This window comes from Nuphar pumila, chromosome 17, assembly GCF_984573655.1.
Source record: "Nuphar pumila chromosome 17, dmNupPumi1.hap1.1, whole genome shotgun sequence".
NCBI lineage: Eukaryota > Viridiplantae > Streptophyta > Magnoliopsida > Nymphaeales > Nymphaeaceae > Nuphar > Nuphar pumila.
In genome coordinates, this window is record NC_143265.1 from 51,560,255 (window position 1) to 51,583,666 (window position 23,412).

At 38.6% G+C, this 23,412-nt stretch overlaps 1 protein-coding gene across 1 annotated transcript in view; it reads left to right on the top strand.

Annotated features, from left to right (window-relative positions):
* Nucleotides 1–1,653: 1,653 nt before the first annotated feature.
* Nucleotides 1,654–23,412, top strand: part of LOC149811957 (elongin-A-like) — a 40,264-nt gene continuing 18,505 nt past the window's right edge. Inside the window, exons 1-7 of the mRNA XM_089992955.1 lie at nucleotides 1,654–1,782; nucleotides 7,569–7,812; nucleotides 8,076–8,213; nucleotides 8,331–8,409; nucleotides 14,125–14,196; nucleotides 14,316–14,391; nucleotides 14,513–14,581. Of these exons, the coding sequence (XP_089849081.1) occupies nucleotides 7,651–7,812; nucleotides 8,076–8,213; nucleotides 8,331–8,409; nucleotides 14,125–14,196; nucleotides 14,316–14,391; nucleotides 14,513–14,581 (596 nt within the window). The 5' untranslated portion in view covers nucleotides 1,654–1,782; nucleotides 7,569–7,650. The remainder of the gene's footprint in view (nucleotides 1,783–7,568; nucleotides 7,813–8,075; nucleotides 8,214–8,330; nucleotides 8,410–14,124; nucleotides 14,197–14,315; nucleotides 14,392–14,512; nucleotides 14,582–23,412) is intronic.

The following is a 23,412-nucleotide window of genomic DNA, read 5'->3' on the forward strand; positions in this document are numbered from 1 at the left end:
TATGGGCTATAGTGATGCTGATTGGGCCAACTCTCTTGATGATCATAAATCTCCTGGAGGTTATGCTATCTATCTTGGTAAAAATCTTATATACGGCAGCTCCAAAAAGCAACAAACAGAATATTGTGCTCTCGCTAATGGTGCTGCTAAAGTTCTCTGGTTGAAGTATCTACTTCCCGAAATGGGCATCCATGTGTCCTCTCCCTTGGATATTTGGTGTGATATTGGTGGTGTTGCTTACCTCGCTGCTCATCCCATCTTTCATACTCGTAGTAAGCATGCTAAGATTGATATTCATTTTGTTCGCGATCAAATTGCTAACGAACAACTACAGGTTCGCTATGTGCCTTCTTCTAAACAAATTGCTGATATTCTCACCAAACCTCGATATGAGTTCCTGTGTACCAAACTCATTGTGCAGTCTAGCCCAATGAGCTTGAGGGATCCTGTTAAGATGAATACGAACTCTACAAGTCCAACATGTGAAGAAGCCTCATACGAGAAGACTCCCACAAGATCAACATGCATTATCTCAAATGTAGATATTCTAAACAAATTGCTGATATTCTCACCAACCTTCTTACCAAAGCTCGATATGAGTTCCTGTGTACCAAACTCATTGTGCAGTCTAGCCCAATGAGCTTGAGGGATCCTGTTAAGATGAATACGTACGGACTCTATAAGTCCAACATGTGAAGAAGCCTCGTATGAGAAGACTCCCACAAGATCAACATGCATTATCTCAAATGTAGATAAGAATAATCAGTCCTGTAACAACCAAACTCATGTGGTTGTACAAGACTTCATGTATCAATACTTATAAATAAGATTGATCTCTCCTCTCTCCTCATTGTCATATATATATATATATATATATATATATATATATATATAGAGAGAGAGAGAGAGAGAGAGAGAGAGAGAGAGAGAGAGATTTCTTCACCTTGGATACAGTTCTTCAACTAACTGAACCACATAAACCTTGTATTGTGTGTGCCCCTTGTGAGTGTGTGTCTCTGTCCTTGATTCTTTCAACTGGGACTGGAAATAGGGATGTAAATAGTTTAGTTCAAATGGGATGTGGCCAAATACCATATTCTATTAATCAGATGTTGGCTGAACAAATTAAATAGTTTCAAATATCTATCAAATTCGAATATTTCTCAGTTGTAGTAGCAAAAGTCAAAACCATATCCACATCCCATTGTAATCTGATATTTTTTTTTGTTTTTTTTTTTAAAGGCAAGCTGGGGTTAGGCAGATCCCTACCAATTACACAACTATACCATTGGGTTTTGGATCTGCACGGTCCCAACACAAGCTGACGTGCACTAGCTGCTCCTACCAGACAAGCAGAGACCCGTTGGTGTAATCAGATATTGTTTTGGCTCACGAAATACAAGTAAACAGAATCCAATTCTGTTGGATATCAGATAAGATCCAATTCCTTTACATCCTTACCGGGAAAATTGTGTTTGGTCCGGGTCAGCTACCCGCCATAATCCGACTCATTAAGTTAAGTGAGGCAATCAAACATTGCGCTTCTGCCACGTGCACAAGTCGGGAAAATAATGGTATTCAATATAACGTAGGGCATTTCCTGGAAAATGCACACTAGGAAAGCCAGGTGGCAACAATCCCTTCTTTAGCGAGAGAGGGTTGGCATTGAAGAAAAGCTTTCCTTCCCAACCCCTCTATTTTTAGGACTTCTATTTTTCTCCTTAAAATTATTATTATCATTTTTTTTATCTGGCGGGGAATCGGATCGTTGCCGTTGATTTGGTAAGAACTCAATCACCTCCGTCCAAATTAATGTTTTGTCTGATGATCTTTCTCATCGCCGAAATCTGATTTCTTCTTGTAGCTCATTTGAACGAGGATCTTAGTGTTTTTGATTTGTTGTTTCTCGTCGATCATTAGATTGGATGTGACGAATGATCCCTCTCTTTCTTTCCTCTGTTTGGTTGTTGTTTCGATCGAGAATACGCATGTTGTTTCTTTTTCACGAACTCGTTTGGTAAATTAATCTGACGATGGGTTAGTATTTTCTAATCTCAGGATTCTCAGAAATTCGGATTAATTTAGGGCAATATTTTGGCATTTAGGCTGGTCCCTTTTCTCTTAAGAATTGCAATATATCGTTTCTTTCTGATATATTTGATAGTGTTTTTATTTTCCCCCTCCTTTAGTCAAAATTGTGATTCTTGTTGAGATGCTCTTACGGAAAAGCATATTTGCGTGTGTTCTGATGATTTTAAGTTGCTAAATACAAGGAATCAACCAATTCTGCTGAGATTAGTGAGTATAATTAACAAAAAAAAAAAGAGGAGGGCGGTTGATGTAGATCGAATAAGTGATGGATAATCGGGGAAAAAATATGTCAGAATCTATATAACATGGCTACCTCCACCAGGACCTAATACTGGTGTGGACACAGCATGTCACCGCTACCGGTATTGGTACTCCTAGGCACTGGTCAAATGGGCTTCGGACGTGATTCGACCGATATTATCGATTTTATGATCTGATCAACATGTGGCCAATGTGCGGCATCAAAATTGTTTATTGTTTATATATTTGTTCATCATTAATTCTTCTTAATTAACTATGTATCATTGACTTGTTCTAGGCTTTAATTCATGATTGACAGTCTATAACTTGGTAACGGAGCATTTTGTAAAATGTGGTATAATTGCAAGATTTTTTATGCGAACTTGTGTGCTTCTCTCTCTCTCTATATATATATATATACAAAAGGCTCTTGAAGAATATTCAAAAAAGCATGATGAGTGGGAAATAAAGAACTTCAAAATATTATCTTGGATTTTTTCATCCGTTGAAACAAGATCAATGCCAACATCATTAAGTTTAAAAGGGCCTCCGAAGCTTGGTTGTACCTTGAAAAAATGTATACTTCAAGGGACCTATCTCACAAATATTATCTCCAAAAGAAAGCTTTGACTCTTCAACAAAACGATTTGTCCATTCGGGAATATTTTGCCGAACTATCATCTATTTGGGATGAGCTTGCTATGCTCGAACCAAAATGGAGCGGAGAAGCTACTGAATTGAGACACAAGCAACTAGAGGAAGATCGATTCTTCAACTTTTTAAATGGTCTTAGACCCGAATTTGAGCAAATTCGGTCCTCTCTCCTATCCGCTTTCACATCTCCCTCTATTGAAGATGTCATCACCAAGCTAAGTGGTGAGGAAACACGTATGGGGATTAGCAAAAATAACCCAAGTATCCTTGCTACTCCTTCTCAAAGTGATTATGAAGTGGTTAATGCTGTGTCAAGACCCGGAAATAATTTGAAAACCTATAAACCACCCCATTTCAAAAATCAAGGGCAAGGAGGAAATGATCGATATGGCAAGAGAGACTATAGCAAATTAACTTGCCATTTTTGTAAAGAACCGGAGCATATCAAACCCCTTTGTCCCAAATGGAAGAAATTTCTTGCCGCGGCCTTAGCATCCCAATCAGAGGAACGACCGTCGTCATCAAATGAATTTCTTTCGCTTCAACAAATTATGGATTCTCTTCAACCTATTCTCAAAGGAGGCATTTCTGGAGCCGCTATGTCATCCCCATCCTCTCTCGGTAAGACATCTTGGCTCCTTGATTCCGGTGCTTCATTTCATATGACTCCAAGTCCTTGTTTCTTTCTGATTATTCTAAAAATTTTCTTCCATCTTTTGTCTCAACGGCGGATGGAACACCTCTTGAAATTAAAGGAATGAGCAATTTTGAAAAACAAGACTTCTTTATCCTAAAAATTCGTCTTATACCAAAACTAAACTTAAACTTACTTTCCGTTTCTCAACTCTCGGACTATGGTTGCGATATAAAGTTTTCTTCTGATAAATGTTGGATACAAGATCGCCAGTCCGGGAAGTTGATTGGGGAAGGCTCTAGGAGAGGAGACCTCTACTATGTTGATTTTTTTAAAATTCCCAAGAATCAATTTTGTAATGTTGCTCAAAACAAAGATATTCATGTATGGCATAAGAGATTGGGTCATCACAACATTGTTAAAATCTCTTATTTGCCTTTTATTAAGCATTTTTGTAATGAAAATTTTGTTTGTAATGAATGTATTCTTGGAAAAATGAGAAGTCTTCCTTTTCCTCAAAGATCCATGTTTACAACAAAACCTTTTGAAATTGTTCACTCCGATGTATGGGGTCCGGCTCCGGTGATATCTAAGGGAGGTTTCTCGTACTATGTTATCTTTGTGGACGATTTCACTAGGTTTAGTTGGATATATTTTCTTAAACATAAACATGAAGTTTTCTCAACTTTTAAAACATTTCATACGATGGTGTTAAATCAATTCAATGAAAATTTAAAAATTCTTAGAACTGATTCGGGTGGCGAATATCTTTCCAATGAATTCAAAAATTATCTTGAAAATTATGGAATTCTCCATCAAAAGTCTTATCCTAAAACCCCCCAGCAAAATGGGTTGGCGGAACGAAAACATAGGCATATTATTGAAACAACACGAACTTTGCTCATTTCACAAAATATTCCGAAAAAACTTTGGGCTGAGGCAGCCCTTACATCTGTCTATCTCATAAATAGACTTCCATCTAAAAACTTGAACAAAATTTCCCCATTTGAAAAATTATACGAAAAAGAACCTGATTACAACAGGTTAAGGGTTTTTGGATGCAAATGTTTTGTCCTTACTGATAAAAATGACAAACTCTCTCCCAAGGCCATTCCTTGTGCCTTTCTTGGTTATTCTGAAACTCAAAAAGGCTTTCGCTGTTATGATATTAAAAGTGATAAACTATATGTTGCCAGAAATGTAAGCTTCTTGGAAAATATTAGTGGTTTCGAAAAACTTGAAACTAATGACGAGAATTTTGACTATTCATTTCTGTTTGATTTATTGACTGATGATGATGATTCTAGTGATGATGAATCAAATCAAAATGACTTAAGTAATAATGAAACCCATTCTGAGTCCTCAACCCTTCATCAACATATCAGTGAAGAACCACATAGAGATCCCATAACCTACTCTCATAGAGATAGGAATACTTTCAGAAGTGCCCTCGAAAGATATGATAATAAGTCTACTCCTTCGAGTGAAGAAAACCTTCGTAGGACCGAAAGACTAAGAAGACCCCCTTCTAGGTTCATCTCATATGAGTCCTTTTCACCTAAATATAGAGCCTGTCTAAGCGCCATTCACTCTTACGTAGAACCTAGGAACTTCGAGGAAGCACGAAAATGTCCGGAATGGATAGTCGCTATGAATAATGAACTTGAAGCTCTAAAGAAAGCAAAGACATGGGAGTTTCAAGACCTCCCTAAAGACAAGAAAGCAATAGGATGTAGATGGGTATTTAAGGTCAAGACTAAGAGTGATGGATCCCTTGAGAGATATAAGGCCGCTTAGTTGCTAAAGGATATGGTAAAAAATATGTGATTGATTATGAGGAGACCTTTGCCCCGGTAGCTCGGATGGTCACCGTCCGATGCCTTATAACTGTTGCCTCAATCAATAAATGGAACATCTATCAGATGGATGTTAAGAATATCTTTTTAAACGGAGATCTAAATGAAGAAGTATATATGGATGCTCCTCCTGGAATGGAGTCTCCTAAAGGAAAAGTGCTTTGCCTTCGGAAAACACTTTATGGTTTAAAACAAGCTCCCAAGGCTTGGTATGATAGGTTTAACTCTATAATGTTAGATAATGTTTTTTCATCCTGCTTTACTGATACTGCTTTATTTGTTAGAAAATCTAATGCAGGGATTGTTATTCTACTACTTTATGTGGATGATATGCTTATAACTGAGAGCGATTCTAAAGGGATTAAAAGCATAAAATCCATTTTAAAGGGTAAGTTTGAAATGTCTGACTTGGGTTTCTTAACTTATTTTTTGGGTATTGAGGTAGCATACTCTCATAGATGATATTTTTTGTCTCAAACTAAGCTGACATCTGAGATTATTGACAGGTCAGGTATTACGGACGATAAAATTTGTGAAACTCCTGCTATAGTAGGAGCTAAAATAAAGATTGATGATGGTGTTCCTCTCTCCGATCCTACTCCCTACAGGCAACTAGTACGATCGTTGATGTACCTGAGTATCACCAGACCAGATATCTCACATGCGGTGCATACGACAAGTCAGTTTCAGCATGCACCAACTTCTGTTCACATGGGTGCTATCTTACGTATCGTGAGATACCTAAAGCACACTATTAATAAGGGAGTTTTTCTGTCTTCCTCTTCTGAGTTAAAATTAATTGCTTATACTGACTCTGATTGGGGAGGTGACCCAAATAACCGTCACTCCACCACTGGATTTTGTGTTTTCTTAGGAGACTCATTAATCTCATGGAGATGCAAGAAGCAGCAAAAGGTGTCTCTATCATCAACTGAAGCTGAATATCGTGCCATGACGACTACTACTATGAAAATTGTTTGGATTCATCAGTTGCTGGAAGACATGGGGATCACTATTGAAGGACCTACAAAGTTTTGCTGTGACAACAAAAGTGCGATTTATATCCCTAAAAATCACACTTTTCATGAGCGGACCAAACACATAGAGATGGATTGTCATTATGTTCGGGAGGCGTACCTCAAAGGGATCATTGACCTTCCATATGTCACGTTCGAATATCAATTAGCGGATTTCTTCACCAAAGCCTTGTGTGCTCCGCGTTTCAACTTTCTTCTTAACAAACTCTCGGTCATCCTGCCCTAAGTTTGAGGGGGGGTGTTAAATTATGTACCTAATCACTTAATGTAATATATATATATTATATATATATATAAAGTAATACATATACATATATTAATATATATGCATATGTATCTACTTATTATATATATAAAATATATATTTCTATTTGTTTAGCCGTAGGGGTAGTTTAGTCTTTTTCTCTATTTTACGCATATTCACTTAATGAATGTGTTTGTAATTTATTTTAGTTTTCTTTTTCTTTTATTTTTATTTCTTTTATTTTTGTACCTAAAGGTACATTGGGGGGCCCACTCAAATAGACGTTGGGCCCCTCCAACGGTCACATTTGTGACCGTTGGAGGGGCTCCAACGACTATGAGTGGAGCCCCTCCAAGGCTCCTTTTGTGTGGTTATAAATAGGGGCTCTCTCCTTTGTATTCTCTCATGGCTTTGAGTCAAAGCCCAAGTGCTCAATAAATTGATTCCATTATTTTTATGCCTTTGTGCATTTGTGAGTTACTTGTGAGTTGTGCTTTTGTGCACAAGTGTTCTAAAGTGTTCTTATTGTGTATTCATGCCGGGTTTATTATCAAGAATATTAAGGTCTTGATCTAAGTATCTTGTTGAAGATACTTTCACACTAGTTTGATGGAATGATTGAATGAACTCATCTTTTGCTATGTGGTGAGAATTGTTTATTTTATATTCCTGGTTTTTTTCTATTCTTGCTCTGGCTGACCCCTTTTTCTTGTAAATTAGATATTTACTTTATTTTCAGGAGCCATATTGTTGTTTACACAGTTCAGGGTTTAAATTTAGAACTGACATACATTTTTTTCCTTTTTGTGTAGCACTTGGGAAATAGTACCTGTGCTTGTTCTAGTCCCTGTTTTCATCCTGGGATTAGATTGACTTGGTTTTCTCAATAAAAATATGGTAGTCAGGATTCCCTCTTTGGTGGACCTCTGTATTCAGACTGCGATTGACAACATCAAATATATTCGGGATGTTGGTGAGACAGATATAAATCTGTTGAAGTTCATTCTACCACACTGCACCATTGATCAACTAATGCACATTGAAACTTCTTCTGAAGTAAGCTAGTTGTTTTCATTGCAATTCTTTCTTATTCATGCTAAAGTGCAAGTAGTAACGTGTTTCAGTTGCATAGCTTGTAGCATGATTTTATTTTTTTGCATTTATTCATAATGTGACTGTTTTAGAATGCCTGATGCATGTAATTTGATTCTATCTTAAGTCCTGGGTTCAAGCTTCTAGCCTGACTATATTTTTATCTTGTCTTTGTTTGTGGAGGTGGTAAATGCAACTTTCATTTGTGTTTGTTCAACTTGTGCTAGGGGAGAGATTTGAGTCCTGTAACTGACAACTTGTGGAAGAGACACTATGAACACCAATTTGGTGTAGAAAATGCTAATGTTGTTATCAAGAGGATGAAGAAAGTGCAACGCTCATATAAGTGGCGAGACTTATATAAGGCATTCTTATCCCTCTTTCACACTCTTCCATTCTCTTAGTATATAGCAGGATCTGCATAGCCTTGATCTTTATGCTTGCTGTGAAGGATCTCCCGATGTAATGAAACTTGATTGCAGGCAAAATTAAAGGACAGGGATGAGGCCCAGAAGAAATCAGTAGATAGAATGAAGCAACGTTATGCACAAGAAGTCCTTAGTAAGCTCTTTTCAGTCAACAGTTTTTTTTCTTTCCTTTCCTCCACAAGAACTTTGTAGCTGAGTACAGACATTTCTTTCCGCTCAGGCTTCCCACCCGGGAACCCCCTCGATGACTTCCCACTGCTGGAATTCATATTTCTTTCTCACTACTGAGCTGGCACTGTCCTACTCTGGTCAAGCTCAAAAAGGTCTGATCTTCGCCACCTGGGGTGCTAGTACGTCCCAAGGGTTGGGCTGTTCACCCATTAAAGCGGTACATGAGCTGGGTTCAGAATGTCATGAGACAGTTCTGACCGGCAAGCAGAATGGTGCACAACAAAGGCTGGGTTTTTACCCAGCCTTTACCAAACCACAGACCAAACAGACTGGAAATAATAGCTGAACACTTCCACTTTGATTTCTTTAGTAGATGATTTCACCATGTTCTGTGCTCTTCTCTGTCATACACAGTTGGTGGGTGCTAAGCTATTAATAAATTCACTAAACTGTGTTGATCATTTGGAAAAAAATCACCACTCAAAGTGTTTGGTAATGCATACTTCTATAAATTACTACAAGGGCCCTTGGTTGATCTTTCTTGTAATTCTTTGTAAAGTTTTGCTCTCTTAAAACCATTAGCATTGATGTGTTTAAAACTATTAGCATTTGATATATGACGTGTTACTTGTAATTAATGAACTAAAAGTATGGTTACCTGAAAGTCCCTTGAAAGCTATGTCACATGGGTGCGGGTGCGACACGGGTGTGGCGCAATTCCAAAAAATTTGGACACGGGGACTCGGCTATATATATATATATATTAAAAAATATATATTATAAAAATATATATATATATATATATATTTTAAATATATATAATTATATATAACAATAAATTGACACATAAAGATTGTAAATTTTAAAGCAAAAATAAAAAAGCTATTCTTAACAACACAAACTTACCAAAATATAACACATAAAGAAGCTTGTGAGTGTGATAAACAACAAAACTTATCATAAATCTGCCTCATCGTCTGAATTAGAGGGAAGAACAGGATCGAGGTAGTCCATGTTGAGAGTATGTAAATTATGTTCTCCCTCCAAGTCAAAATCTTCTGGATTTACATCCCAATTCTTGGATGGTCCACAACTGCATCAAAAAATGACTATATTAGTATTTAACTTAAAACTTTGAATGCAAATATTTAAATACAAACTTTGAATACAAAAAAAAAATACCTATACTCTTCTTTGGTGCGGCGAGAAATTAATCGTAGATTTGAGTGGATATAAACCAAATCCTCTGCTCTTTTACTAGTGAGTTTGTTTCTTTTAATGTTGTGAATTTGAGCATATGTACTCCAATTTCTTTCACAACAAGATGATGTAGCAGGTTGGGATAACAACTTCATTGCAAGACGTTGCAGATTTGGTGTCTCTGATCCATATGTTGCCCACCAATTAAGGGGATCTTCCTCGTCCCTTGCCACAAGTGCTGCTAAAGAATCAAATCTCCCTGTAGAAAACTTGCCAAACTCATTATTTATAACCTTAAACATGTGAGGATCATTAAAAAGTCTTCCCAAATATATCATTCTATTTTTTGATATCTCAGGATCTTCATTTGGAGAAACACAACCAACACCTGCTGTCAACCATTTTTTTGCGTAGTATTTTGGATTGAGAGAGTGTGCCATGCAATGCAAATGTGTATTGCTTTTATCCCATCTTCTCACTAAAACTGAATGTACATGATTGTAAAATTCTGAATCATCAAGTGCAATATCTTTCTTCTCATGTTTAAAAATGATACTTTGAACTTTTTCAATCATATTGTCCCACATTTCATAAATTCTATGAAGCATGGGTACATCTCTGTCAACTTCTCTCAACATTTTCCAAATAGGCTCTGTAAATTCAACAAAATATGTAATTTTATCCCACCAAAAATCATCACAGATGCATTTTTTGATAGCTTGAGCCTTGACATCATCTTCAGTACGATAAAAATCCCAATCTTGATCAGCCACCATCATCATCAATGCATTCTTGAGTTGCTTAATTCTTTTTATCATAACAATGAGAGAAGCAAAACGAGTTTCAGCAACTTTCAGTAACTTTCAGTAACTTGAGATCAGAATGCCTATTAAATATAGAAAGGGCATGATGATGGTTTGCAACAAAATTTCTAATATTTCGAACATCATGTTCTATTTCCTCAATCCATAAGCACATTTCATGTGCACGTGCATCATCTTTTGATGGATTGCATATACTCTTAAGTGCCAAATTTAAACTGTGTGCTGTACAAGGAGTCCAAAAAATATGTGAATATGTATTTTCACTTGCCAAATTCATTCCTACACGACTGCAAACTGGAGCATTGTCAGTAATGATTTGCACCACAACTTTCTTCACCCACTTCTTTTATCACTTCGACAAATAATCTTTTTAAATATTCAGCATCTTTATACTCTCCAGATGCATCAACAGTCTTTAAAAAGATTGGCCCATTAAGTGAGTAAGCAATGAAGTTTATCAGTGGTCGCCTTTGTATATCAGTCCACCCATCAGAAACAATCGACACTCCATGTCGTTTCCATGCAAATTTTTGAGTCTCTAACAAGTCTTCAATTCAATTTTTTTCCTCTGCAAGAATGACTGTTCTTAGTTTTTCTGAACTAGGAGGCACATAACCACTCAAATTGCAATTAGCCAAAGATGTAATCATATCTTTCCAGTATGGACTTCTAGCTACATTAAAAGGAATTGAGCTTGAGTAAAAGAATCGACCAATCTTTTTATCAATTTATGCTCTTGCCATGTTTTTGAATGACGCTTGTATTGTTTTATTGCTTTCCATCTTTCTTTTCTTTAAAATCTCTTCTTGTATATCACTAGCAGTAGGAAAAGACAAATTAATCGAATCACTTCTCATCTCTGCAATTTTCTTCTTTTCAGCTTCCTCTTGTTCTTTTTTTAATTGCTTTAACATGTCTTTGTCAACCCCAGAACATGCTCTAATTCCTTGACCACGAATATGCAAAAGATGTGCTTTCACACGCGTATAAGAACATGTGAAAACAGTCTTACATAGATTACAATGAAACTGCACATTCCCACCACCACCACTACTAGCTTTTACCCCTTTTGTCACAAGCCTCTAAAGTGGTTGAGAAACTTCTAATTCAGGGTTAGAACTTGAACCAAATGTATTGACACTACCGCTAGAACTCACCATTATATCTGAAAAGTGAAAACTGAAAAGAAAATAAGTAAATAAAATAAAGTTAATAAACACTTCAAAATAATAGTAATAGGAGCTACCCCCTATCTAACGCAAAAAAGGAGGGGCAGGGCAAGCCCCTGCTGAACCTTATCCGTGCCGGGGGCTTCGCCCTTGCCAAAAAGCCAAAGGCAGCAGGGTAAACGAGGAGGGGTCAGGGCTCTCCTCGTTTTCCTTTTGTTTGGCAGGGGTAAGAAGGAGTGCGGGAAGGAGGTGGTTCGGCTGACAGGCCGAGCCTTGCCACGCCGAACAGAAGGAAAATGAGGGGTTGAGCCCCTCTTCTGTGAATCAAAGGCAAAGGGAGGGGCCGAGCCCCTCTTCTGCGAGCAGAGGGTGCAGGCCGAGCCTTGCCACGCCGAACAACAGGGGAAACGAGGAGGGGTCGAGCCCCTCCTCGTTTTCCTTCTGTTCGGCGTGGCAAGGCTCGGCCTGTCAGCCGAACCACCTCCTTCCCCCACTCCTTACCCCTGCCGAACAAAAGGAAAACGAGGAGGGCCCCCTCGTTTCCCCTGTTTTTCGGCGTGGCAAGGCTCGGCCTGTCAGTCGAGCCCCCTCCTTCCCCCACTCCTACTTTGAACTTTTTCAATAAAAGGGAAACGAGGAGGGGTTGAGCCCCTCCTCTATGAATCAGACGCATAGGGAGGGGCCGAGCCCCTCTTCTGCGAGCAGAGGGTGCAGGGAGGGGGGGGGGGGTGAGTCCCTCCTCTGCGAGCAAAGGGTGAAGGGAGGGGGGGCGAGCCCCTCTTCTGCGAGCAGAGGGTATGGGGGGAGGGGTTTGCCTGTCATAAGTGAAACGAGGAGGGGCCAAGCCCCTCCTCTGTGAATAGGAGGCACAGAAAGGGGCCAAGCCCCTCCTTTGTGAATAGAGGCACAGAGAGGGGCCGAGCCCCTCTTCTGCGAGCAGACGGTGCAAGGGAGGCTGCGAGTAGAGGGAGGGTTAATCGACGTACCTATTGAGTGTTGACGGAGGGGGAGACGGTGGCTGCCTGTGCGTACCGTCGTCGAAGTCTGGATCGCTGGCGTGGGTGGAGGAGAAATCTGCAGGGGCTGAAGGGGAGAAGCAAAATTGAGAGGGTAAGCCCCTCCCTCTGTCGATAAACCCCTTTTAGGGTTCGGCTGCAAAAAAAAATTGGATCTAGGTCGGGTCCAGACCCGACCCGACCCAGATCCAAAATGTAATTTAAAAGTCGAAATGGACATTTTTGGACTCGGTCGAAGTTGACCGAGTCCAAAATGTGGACGGACTCGGCCTGGACTCGTTGACCGAGTCTGACTCGGCGTTGACCGAGTCCGGGCCGAGTCCGAAGCCGCACCCGAGTCCGCACCCATGTCGGGGCGTGTCGACTCGGGTGCGGCACCTCCTTAGCCGAGTCCGTGTGACATAGCTTGAAAGTTATAAGATACTTTTTTATTTGACAAAATTTTCAAAAAGCATGCCATCCAAGGTCATTTCATGTTAATAATTATGAATGTTTTACACGAGCTTTATCTGTGTACGGGCAGCATAAGAAAGCATGTTAAAGAACATTCTGACATGAGCTTAGTGGCCCCTCTCTCTCTCTTCTTTGTAATGTGCACACAAAATCTTCATCAAAATATTTTAAAAATAAAAACAAAGGATATCAAAAACATGAAAAACCATAGTTGAGTTTAATGTATTGATCATGTTTCAACATGGTTCACTGTTTATCTAGGAAATGACATGTTATGTCAATGTCATGTTGTGTAGACACAAGATGCTCATGCTGTGTACTTGTGTCACAGTCTATATTTCAAAACTAACTGCCTTCGCAGAGGCCAAATTAGCCTAAACAGCTTGAAGCTGGACTAAATTCATCCTACTATTAACTGAATTTGGGGTCGAATGAGATAGCTATATGGTGAGATCGTACTATCGTAACCGAGGAGAAATCTTGGGGCTTATCCTTGTCACCTATAAAAAAACTACTCTGGGCATCTGGTTGTCATCAGGCATAATGGAAAATGACAAACTTAGAGGTCAGCTCTCTTTCTTTCTGTTTTTTTCTTTTTTGCTGTGATATGAGACAGGTGGGGCTACATATGGGCCATGGTGGGCAAGTACCCACCCTGACCCAGATATCCCCAATGAGTGGGGTTTGTGTCAGGGTGGTCAGTGCCCACCCTCACCCAAATGTTGTGCCTCTCTCTCTCTCTCTCTTTGCCACGGCTGGTGGGTGGGTCCACTGCCAGACAGATACAGACCGACCATTGCAGCCCAACAGCCACATATTTTCAGTTAACATATTTTAGTGGACATGCGTGCACACACATAAACACATCTGTGCCCACCATAATTTGGATTTCTGGCTTTGCCCCTGATATGAGATATTTATGTTTTTTTAGGTTTTTTTCTGTGATATGAGGTATTTTATTCATTATAGCATGTGTACTTAATGAAGACAATGCATTGTGCTTCTTACCTTGCAGAAAAGCAGAGTCGGCAAATTCAGATTTGTTCAAAGATTCCACCTTCAAGCAAGAAAAGACCCTTTTTTGAAGGTGTTTTTATCAAGTATCCTTGCTTTGTCATATGAGCAGCATGAGTTAACTTGCACTCATACCATCTGCAGATATATAAGCATACAGTGGGCCTGATGTTTGGTGCATTATCTTCTCAGGTAGTGGATCTTGCAATAACTTCTCTAATATAAAGGGAAATCTGATGAAGAAGGCAAAAATGGAATACCTAGACAGGTTTTCTGATGAACTGGGCATATTTTTAATTGTTGTTTAGTAGTATAACCTTATTCAATGAAATAATCTTTAATCAACCACTGGCATCTTAGCCATATTTATTTCTTCTGGGTTATAATAGCCAAGAGGCGAAAGTACATGCAGATATGAGGAAAAATGCACTGCAAAGGAAGTGCGTCTCACAATCAAGGTGAATCTCAAACATCCAACATTGATCATCATTGGCGTCCTTTCTATTTCAAACAGATATATCTAACAGGTGTGTGTGTGTGTGTGTGTGTGTGTGTGTGAGAGAGAGAGAGAGAGAGAGAGAGAGAGAGAGAGTTCCAAATTTGGATAAAACTATCGTTTCGTTTGGTTCTTTCCCTCTTTATGCGGCAAGGACTTCAAAACAAGATTTTTTGAAAGAACAGAGCCAGTTGAAAATATCTAAGCTTCGTTTTCACATATTGAATTTATCATAGTTCACTATTTGAATTGTTTAAGTTGATTCTTGTAGCCAGAACTTGGTTGTCACTTCTAATTAGTCCATACTTGGGTTCTTACTCTATATGGTTAAGCAGAAGCTTCCAAGAGCTAACTTAGTCCGCTGTGTTTTATTGGTTTGACGAAGTTTGGAATCAACCATACTCTGACTGTCTGCAAAGTTTCAATCATTGAACTAAGTTAATTTGTGATGTATAATTGTCAATTGAAGTAAAGCCCTCTAAATGCAATTCTTTAGTATGTAAGGCTAAAACTCATTATCTATATTATGACATCATTTGATTCATGTCTCCAAATAATTACTAGTGTTATTTGGAAAGCTCAACGATGAGAGATTTAACAATAACTGAGGAAAATTGGCAAATTTAATATCATAACTAAAGATTTGTTTGAAGTTGTTTAGAAGTGTAATTTTTCTTGAAGTACCTAACGTGAGCTGACCTTGTTTCTGTTGTTTTTTCGGACAGTGTATCTCAATCAGCAAGACCAAACAATTTTACAGGAAAGGGGTCATCATCTAGTTCCCCTCTTCCATAAGTAAGGAGAAAGGAATGGTAACTAACTGCAACATATGTGGCTTCCGAGACCTGCCAGTAGTTTCATAGGGCTTCTGTATGGATGGTACATGCGTATCATTTAAAGTTGTCCTTAAGGCATGCAAGTGCATTGTTTTCTCTATAGATGACAAAATCGTCTGTCTCTGTATCTATCTATCATATCCTTGCAATGCCAGCCCACGCTTTTCTCCTTCTTGCTGGTCCACTTGGTACAAACTCTTTTAAGCTTTGACTGAGCAAGTAGCTGTCCTGAAATGCCTTTGGCATGTTCAACTAGGGGTGTCAAGGGGTTGGGTTTACCCGTACCAGACCCTATAGGGTCTGGGTATGGTGATAAATAAGAAGACTCGATTAAGACCCAGGTTTGGACTCAAAAGTTTGATTAATACATGGATCTGGGTATGGTTTGTGAAATTTTATACCAGACTTGGGCCCGACTCAAGTTTCCATTAGGACCAGGAAATTTTCAATGTAAAAATGATAAAAAATATTATTTTACCAGGTGTGGCTCAGGTCTGGTTCATGTAGTTCTTATCTGCCTCCAGGTATGGTTTCTCTGGTGGTGGGTCTGATTAGACCCGGGTGAACCTCATACCATACTCGAAAATAGGGGCCAGGTCTGGGTCAAACCAAACTCCACCAGTTGACACCCCTATGTTCAACCAGTCATGATGTACTTCTCCTCAAAGAAAATTGAATGGCTCAGATGGACTAAAAGTTCTCTTTTCTCCCTGTATCTTTTGAGAGAAAGGACGACAGGAATATTTTATGGACTGTAGGCCCTCTGCTTAATCCTTGAACCATCCTCCTGGGGATCAGTTTTATTTTTCTTTTTTCGCGTCACACTGGTTTTGGAACGTCTAACTGCTGAATATTTCAATTTTTAAGTTGGCTGCCCAAATGGTTGGATGTGCACCCTGATCTGAGACTTAGATGCTAAATGGGTATGGTTCTTATCTTGACCCTGCAAATTAAGGCAAACCTAGGTCCCTACCCAAGTACTTGTGAGTTAGATCTTATGATCCTGTTCCAATTGGTTTTCCCATGTGCCAGTGGTTAGGCTCTGTTTTGGAGCGGTAGATGGGAGGGGAGGGGAGGTGGCATTTAATGAGTTAATGCCACCTACCCGGAACCCTGTTGTGGGAGATGGGAATGGTATTGAGAGTGGAGACGGGCCCTTTTCAACTACAATGACAACTTCATCTCCCATTTTCATTTCTACTCCCATCACCCCTCTCATCTCCTCTTCGACACCGGTTCCCAAACAGTCTACCTAAACATGAAGGTTGGATGGGTAATGGACTTGATGCCTGTGTCACCGGGTGGGTGGTTAGGGTGCATTCTGATTGTTGGAGTGGAATCCAGCGTACGGTGAAGATGCAAGTGTCAAAATGCATTTGGAATTTCAAACATTCCGGGTCCCTTGTTTCACACCCCTCCATAGTCTTTGCATCTGTTTCCCCTTTTTCCTTTTTCCTTTCTTGGTCTCCATCATCGTCTGGATTGCCCTGTTCAGCAACGCTCTCACCATAGGACTGCCATTAAGGGTGTTGGCATTGCCATTGGGGCGCCCCCTCTTCAAAACTGGAGCGTCGCTCGGCAACATCACCACACACTCTCTCTCTCTATTTATGAAAGGAGAGAGAAACTACAGCTGCCACCACGAAAGCATGGGGTCTCACCGTAAAGAGGCCATCGTTCTTGGTGGTCGATCGGAGTTTTCAGATGAGGAAATCAGTCCGGACAATCGAGAGAGCCACGGTGGTAGATAAGGCCGTGAACTTCAATTTGAGGGCCATCGTGATCATAAACAGGGTAGACCTCATGGAGATCATTGGAAGCATTTGGATGCCCTCTATGATAAGATGGGGACGAACACTTATACTTCAGGTTCTTGATAATCAGAGTATGCATTTCATTTTTTTGCTTCACTAAGTTGCGAATATGTTTTTGCCTCTTTTAAGTCAGGTTGGTGTTAGTATGCTGTTGAATATTGGTTCTAGTTTTTAGTAATTTTTTTGTATGAACTGTCAATACAGGATCGGCAAGAGGAGCAAACAAGGTCATTTTGAAACGTTGGCTTAGGTCAAATGTTAACGCAGAGAATCTCCAGTATGCGTCAGATTTTGTAGTCACTTAGGATTTCAGACAGCCAGCAGCCATCACGGTGGTGACCAGCACAAGTTCTTAGAGAGTGTAGTGATTGAAGATACATTGGGGTATCTGGTTCTAAGTGATGGTGACGCTTTTTGGTTTTGGACACACATTTCTATTGCTTGGAAATTTGGGGGAGCAGGGAAGGGCTGGCTGGCTCACGGTGCTTCCTTGTGCAGATCAGTGCTGGCTACAGTTGGGGGTTGTATTAAGTGGGCGAATGACGAGCTTAGCTAAGCTGTTCGAATGTTCAAATTGCTAGAATTAAATTTGTATGGTTGTCTTCTTTTTCCTTTTTTTGAGAATAAGGAAAACTTTGAATTATAAAACCAAAGACTTTGCATGGAGCTCAGTTAACAGGATTAGCTGATGAGGGATTGGTGCGGAGAAGATGTAATAGGTCTTTGTTACAGAAAAATATGGGATGAATCTAGTTGAGGCTTTCCTGGTTGCGCCTTGGGCCTTTCAATTCCATCTAAGATCCTTGCATTTCTCTCATTCCAATGGGTCCACCAAGCGGTTATAAGCCAACATCTCCAAATGAAGCTCTGTTTTTTAGAGTGTTCGAGTGAAATGGGACCGATAAGGAGATCTCTAGCCCAAGAGTTATCTCTAACCACGAGTTCCAAATGCTGCCATGACAAGTTGAGTAATGCTTGAAAGAACTCACAAGCTCAAAATAGAAGCAGGCTGGATTTGCACAGGGTAGCAGCTGGGAAATTGGTAGCCCCATTTCTTCAACATCTCTTGAGTAGCTATTCGATGCAGCAGTATCAACCATCCAAAGAACTTGGATCGTGGTGATGGGCCTGGACCCCAAGGGGAATCAGTGGGCAGGATGGACATGGCCAGGGGGTTAAGAGGCCACTGAGAACGTGCCATCCCTAGAGCAGCCCCAATGGATGGGGACTTCCTCGGACGAAATACACTCTTTGAAATGCCGTCAACATTTCGACCAAGCTATCCAAGTAGACGAGCCACCACATTTGCGGGCAGGAGACCAACCATTTTGATTATTCGGGATGTCATATTTCTTTCTCACGAGGGTGATCCATTCCGTTTGTGAAACATCTCCCACCACCACTTAGAGAGAAGGGCAGAGCCAGGCGCTCCACCAAAATCTGAGGCCAGGCGTAAAGAGTAAGCCTCAATTTTTTTTTTTAAAAACTTTAAAAAAACTATAAAAAATCTAAAATTACAAATAAATAAAAAATGTTTTATTGATGAAGCAACAACCAACAAGAAATAAAAAATTTCAAATAAGTATTGAAAATATGAGATTAACATGTAAAATCAACATTAATGCAACAACTTGATCGACGTAAGTATCTAAAAAGTATAATATGAGCATTCATTCGATAAAAAATTAACATTAACAACGAAGTGCATATTACCATTAACAACCAACATATTATAATTAAAAAATGCATGTTAGTATTAGCAATCAAATGTTAATATATTTGTGCAAAACTTTTCAAAATGAGAGTGTTAACATTCACAAGTGCAAATGAAAGACCCAAAATGAGGAATTTATATAAATAGGTTCGCCTTCATCCTCATTCTCTGACTCTTCATCATCTGCACTTTCTTCCTTCACATTCTCGGTCACTTTTGCTTTTTTTTTTCTTCAATAAAAAATCATGTATTAAATACTTATTTTATTTAATTAAAAAAATATATTTATATTTATAGCAAGGTAAAAGAAATATAGCTTTACCTCGATCTCTTGAAAACTTGTTTTGCCTAGAACCACTTTATTAATCATGAGGTGAAGTGACTTTTTCTATAGGCACATGCTCAATGGCATTTATGTCGAAGTTCGGATCCAATCATGAATCTTTCAACTAATTGGGATCACTAAGCAACACTTGATCTTCTTTCTCCATAATCCACTCATCGTCTGAGTCTATATGATCTAGACATATAAGGTCTTTGGTAGCCTTTCTCCTCATATTTCTCTCTCTTAATTTCATATTGTATATTACAAAAACCAATGCATTAATCTTCTCTTGTTCAAGTCTATTCATTTGTTTTGTTTGCACCTATAATTTCAAATCATTGATAATCAATTATAAGATAATTATACTTATAAAAATGTATTTCAAAAATAAAATACAAAGTCACAAACCAATGAGAAAGTACTCTAATTCCTCTCACAACCCGATGCACTGCACGTCAAACTTAGGATTCAAATTACAAAATTCATCAACTCAGGATTTTCGTGCCCAAATGAACTCCACCAATCAGCTGCATTCAAATAAAACAATAAAAAATTGATAAAAACATTAAGGATGTCACAATTAACAAAAATATAAAAAAATAGTAACAAATAACAACATAATTGCAAACTTACCAAGACTTTTTAATTTTCTTATTATAACGACTACCTCTCTACCAAACAACCCCTTTGCCTTTTTAAATGTATCAATTTGTGTTGTAATTTTCAACCGAACATTTGCATCAGAAACCATTTTTTCAACACAATCATAAAAGTCACTCATAACTTCTTCATCTGGGTTGAAGTTGTCAGCATAATGAAAATGAGGATTTAAATAATAGGCAGCATGCAAAGGCTTATGAAGTTGCAAGTCTCATCATCTATCAATGATATCCCAAATATGTTTATATTTTTTTTTCAACTTTGTCAAGGTTTGAAGCAATTTCTTCCTTTGCTCTATCAATTGTCTCGTACAAAAATCCCATAGCAGGCTCATCTGCATTCATTACTCATAGGATTTTCATGAGAGGTTGTGTAGCTTTAATTGCATATGATATGGCAACTCAAAACTTATGATCATTAAGAACAATATGAGAAATGTTCTTAACATCAGATTTTTTATAGTAATTAGATGATCTAAAATTTGAAGACAAAAACATCGACTTCAACTCTTTCTTATAACATCCAATACTATGAAGCGTGAGATATGTTGTGGCAAAACAAGTGGCGGCTGGACATACAAGTTCTTTCTTCTTTGTAAACTTTTTCATCAAATTTAATACCCATGCATGACTATAGATATATTGTATTTTTTTTTGCCTTTTCCACTGTATCTTTAAAAATTGATATCTTTTCAATATTTTCTAACATCAGATCCAAGCAATGCATTGCATATGGTGTCCAAAAACATGTTTTTCCTGCTGTTAATAGATTCTCAGCTGTCACATAATTTGGTGCATTATCTGTAATGAATTGCACCACATTACTTTCACCAACTTCTTTAACAATTTCTTCAAATAACTTACACAAATTTGCACAAGTTTTTTTCATGTCGCTGATGTCAACGAACTTTAAAAATACTGTCCCAGATGAGCTGTTCACAAGAAAATTAATTAAGTTTCATCATTTTCCATCTGTCCAACTGTCTACCATAATGCTGCAACCAACTTTTGGCCATTCTTTTTTGAACTCTTTTAAAATTTTATTAGTATAATCTACCTCATCCTTTAGAATCCATGTTCTGATCTCACGGTAAGAAGACGGTTTGAACCCTCACCCATAATTTGCAATAGCTTCTACCATTGCACCAAAATATGGACTGTTGCAAAAATTAAATAATAATGCATTTGAATAAAAAAATCTACCAATGACCCAACATAAACTTTTTCTCTCATCTCTTTTGAAAGCAGTGTTTATTGTGATTTGTAGTGCTTCTTTATTCACAAAGAGGTTCATGGGATCATCTGTGTTTATTTTTTTATCACTACATGATCAACTGGTTTTTTTGTTCATATTATCGTCGGTTGATGATCCAAAATAAACACTCCTCTCGATTTCGAACTTGTTTTGTTCCTCCCCTTGTTTCTTTTGTTTCTGATTCCTTAGATGATTCTGAAAAAACCTTTTCACATCAGGTGGAACCGCTTCGCACATGCTTACACTATGTTTCGTGCTAGCTAAGTGATGTTTCAACCATCCCGTTTTATCTTTTCTTTTTGCTGACTCAATTTTTCATTCTTTTTTAAAGACTTTTCTTTCTGACCTGTATGATTGCTCTTGCTATTTTTGTAGTCGCTGCGGCCGACATTGGCAGAGAATGTAAAATTTTCCTTCTTTGAATCTTGATTATTCTTAACGAGGGTGATGCCATCATAGACCCCATTCTCTATTCCCATCTCGAGCCACTCGACCCGTTCAGTAAGCTCAATAAAAGATTTGGAAGGCGAGGTGGAGATAAAACCTCTCAAAGGTTGTGATAAATTATTTAGAATAATCTGGAGTGTGTGCTCATCTGAGATGTGATTTCACATTTTATTGCAAGTGCCTATATACATGCCTCTTGTAGTCTCTTTATGACAGTAATTGCAAATTACATGTCCTACGAGTTTGAGATCTTTAGTGAGATTTGAAACTTTAATTCCATGATTCCATCCTACATCTTTTCCCATTGTTCAACTGCAAAAATGCATATAAAAAAATATATTAACACGAAAATTTATATTACAAATACCATTTTTTGATAACAGACACATTCAAAATCCAAATAAAAGAACATTTACAGTTCTATGTAATCATTCTTATGAAACTAAATCATTCAACAACGAAGGAAAAAGACTCAAATACTAAAATGTGTTTCAACCACAAACACTACCAAATATGCAGCAATCACAATTACATCAATTATTTAGATGAAAATAACATGTATACATCTATTGAGAATGGTGCATCTATGAAGAAATCAATATTAAAATCTCTTCATAAACTCATACCAAACTAAAACAAGATCACTTGCTAATTTCCGAAAGATGACTTCCATTAAGGAAAAGATGTAGTTGGCCAACATAATAGCTTTTTGTCATATTTTGTGCTTTTGGGTCCAACCTGGATGGTACAAATCAAAAACTCATTTAACAGTGGCAGAAACACTAAAAAGTCCATGCCTTATTCATTTTCTAATAAACTCTTGATCCATGTTTTGAGAAACTGGCAGTCGGATGACTGAAAAAATCATTTTTTTCAAGTTTTAAGGCACAACAGGCCATTTTTTAACTACTCGCCAACTGAGAATAGCCAACCACCCAAAAGAAATGAAAAAACAGAACAGTTGCATGAGAGACGAGAGAGAGTAAAGGCATGTGTGTGTGAGAGAGAGAGTACCTATTTTTTGGGCTTGACCACAAGAGAGAGCCTGCGTGTGAGCGACAAAAAAGAGAAACTGCGTGAGAAAATATAAGAGAGAGAAACTACGTGAGAAAATTACGAGAGAGAGAGAGAATGCAAAAATAAAAAATTAGGGCCCCCAACCCTAATTAGGGTCGGGAGCTCTTTGTTTATAATCCAACTTTTAGTCAAATTAGGGCTTTGACCCTCATTTGACCAAAAGCAATAAAGGCGTATACGCCTCATTTTGAAGTGCACCTCGTCTCGAGGCATGCACCTCAAGGCGTATGAGGCACACGCCTCGAGGCTTTTGCATTTTATTCATGCACCTCAAGGCATAAAGCCCCTTGCCTTGAGGTGAGGCACACCTTTTGTGCCTTGAGGTATGTTTTTAATAACACTGGTTTGTGACTTGTAGATCTCGTATACCAAGACCCCCCTTATCCATCAGAAGGGTAACAAGATGCCACCCTACAGGCGAGGTGCGCCGCCGGTCGCCAACACCACTCCAAAGGAAATTGCACAGCAGCTACCTTAGTGGGGATATTGAATAGCGACATGTAGTAAGCCAGAATCTAAGAATGTGTTTAATCATCACCGTTCTCCTTGCGATGGACAAGTATTTTCCCTTCCATGATTGCAATTTATGTGCCACTTTGTCGATGGCAGGTTGCCACATTGGAGCTCTGATAGACGAGGTATGAAGAGGGGGACCGAGGTATAGAA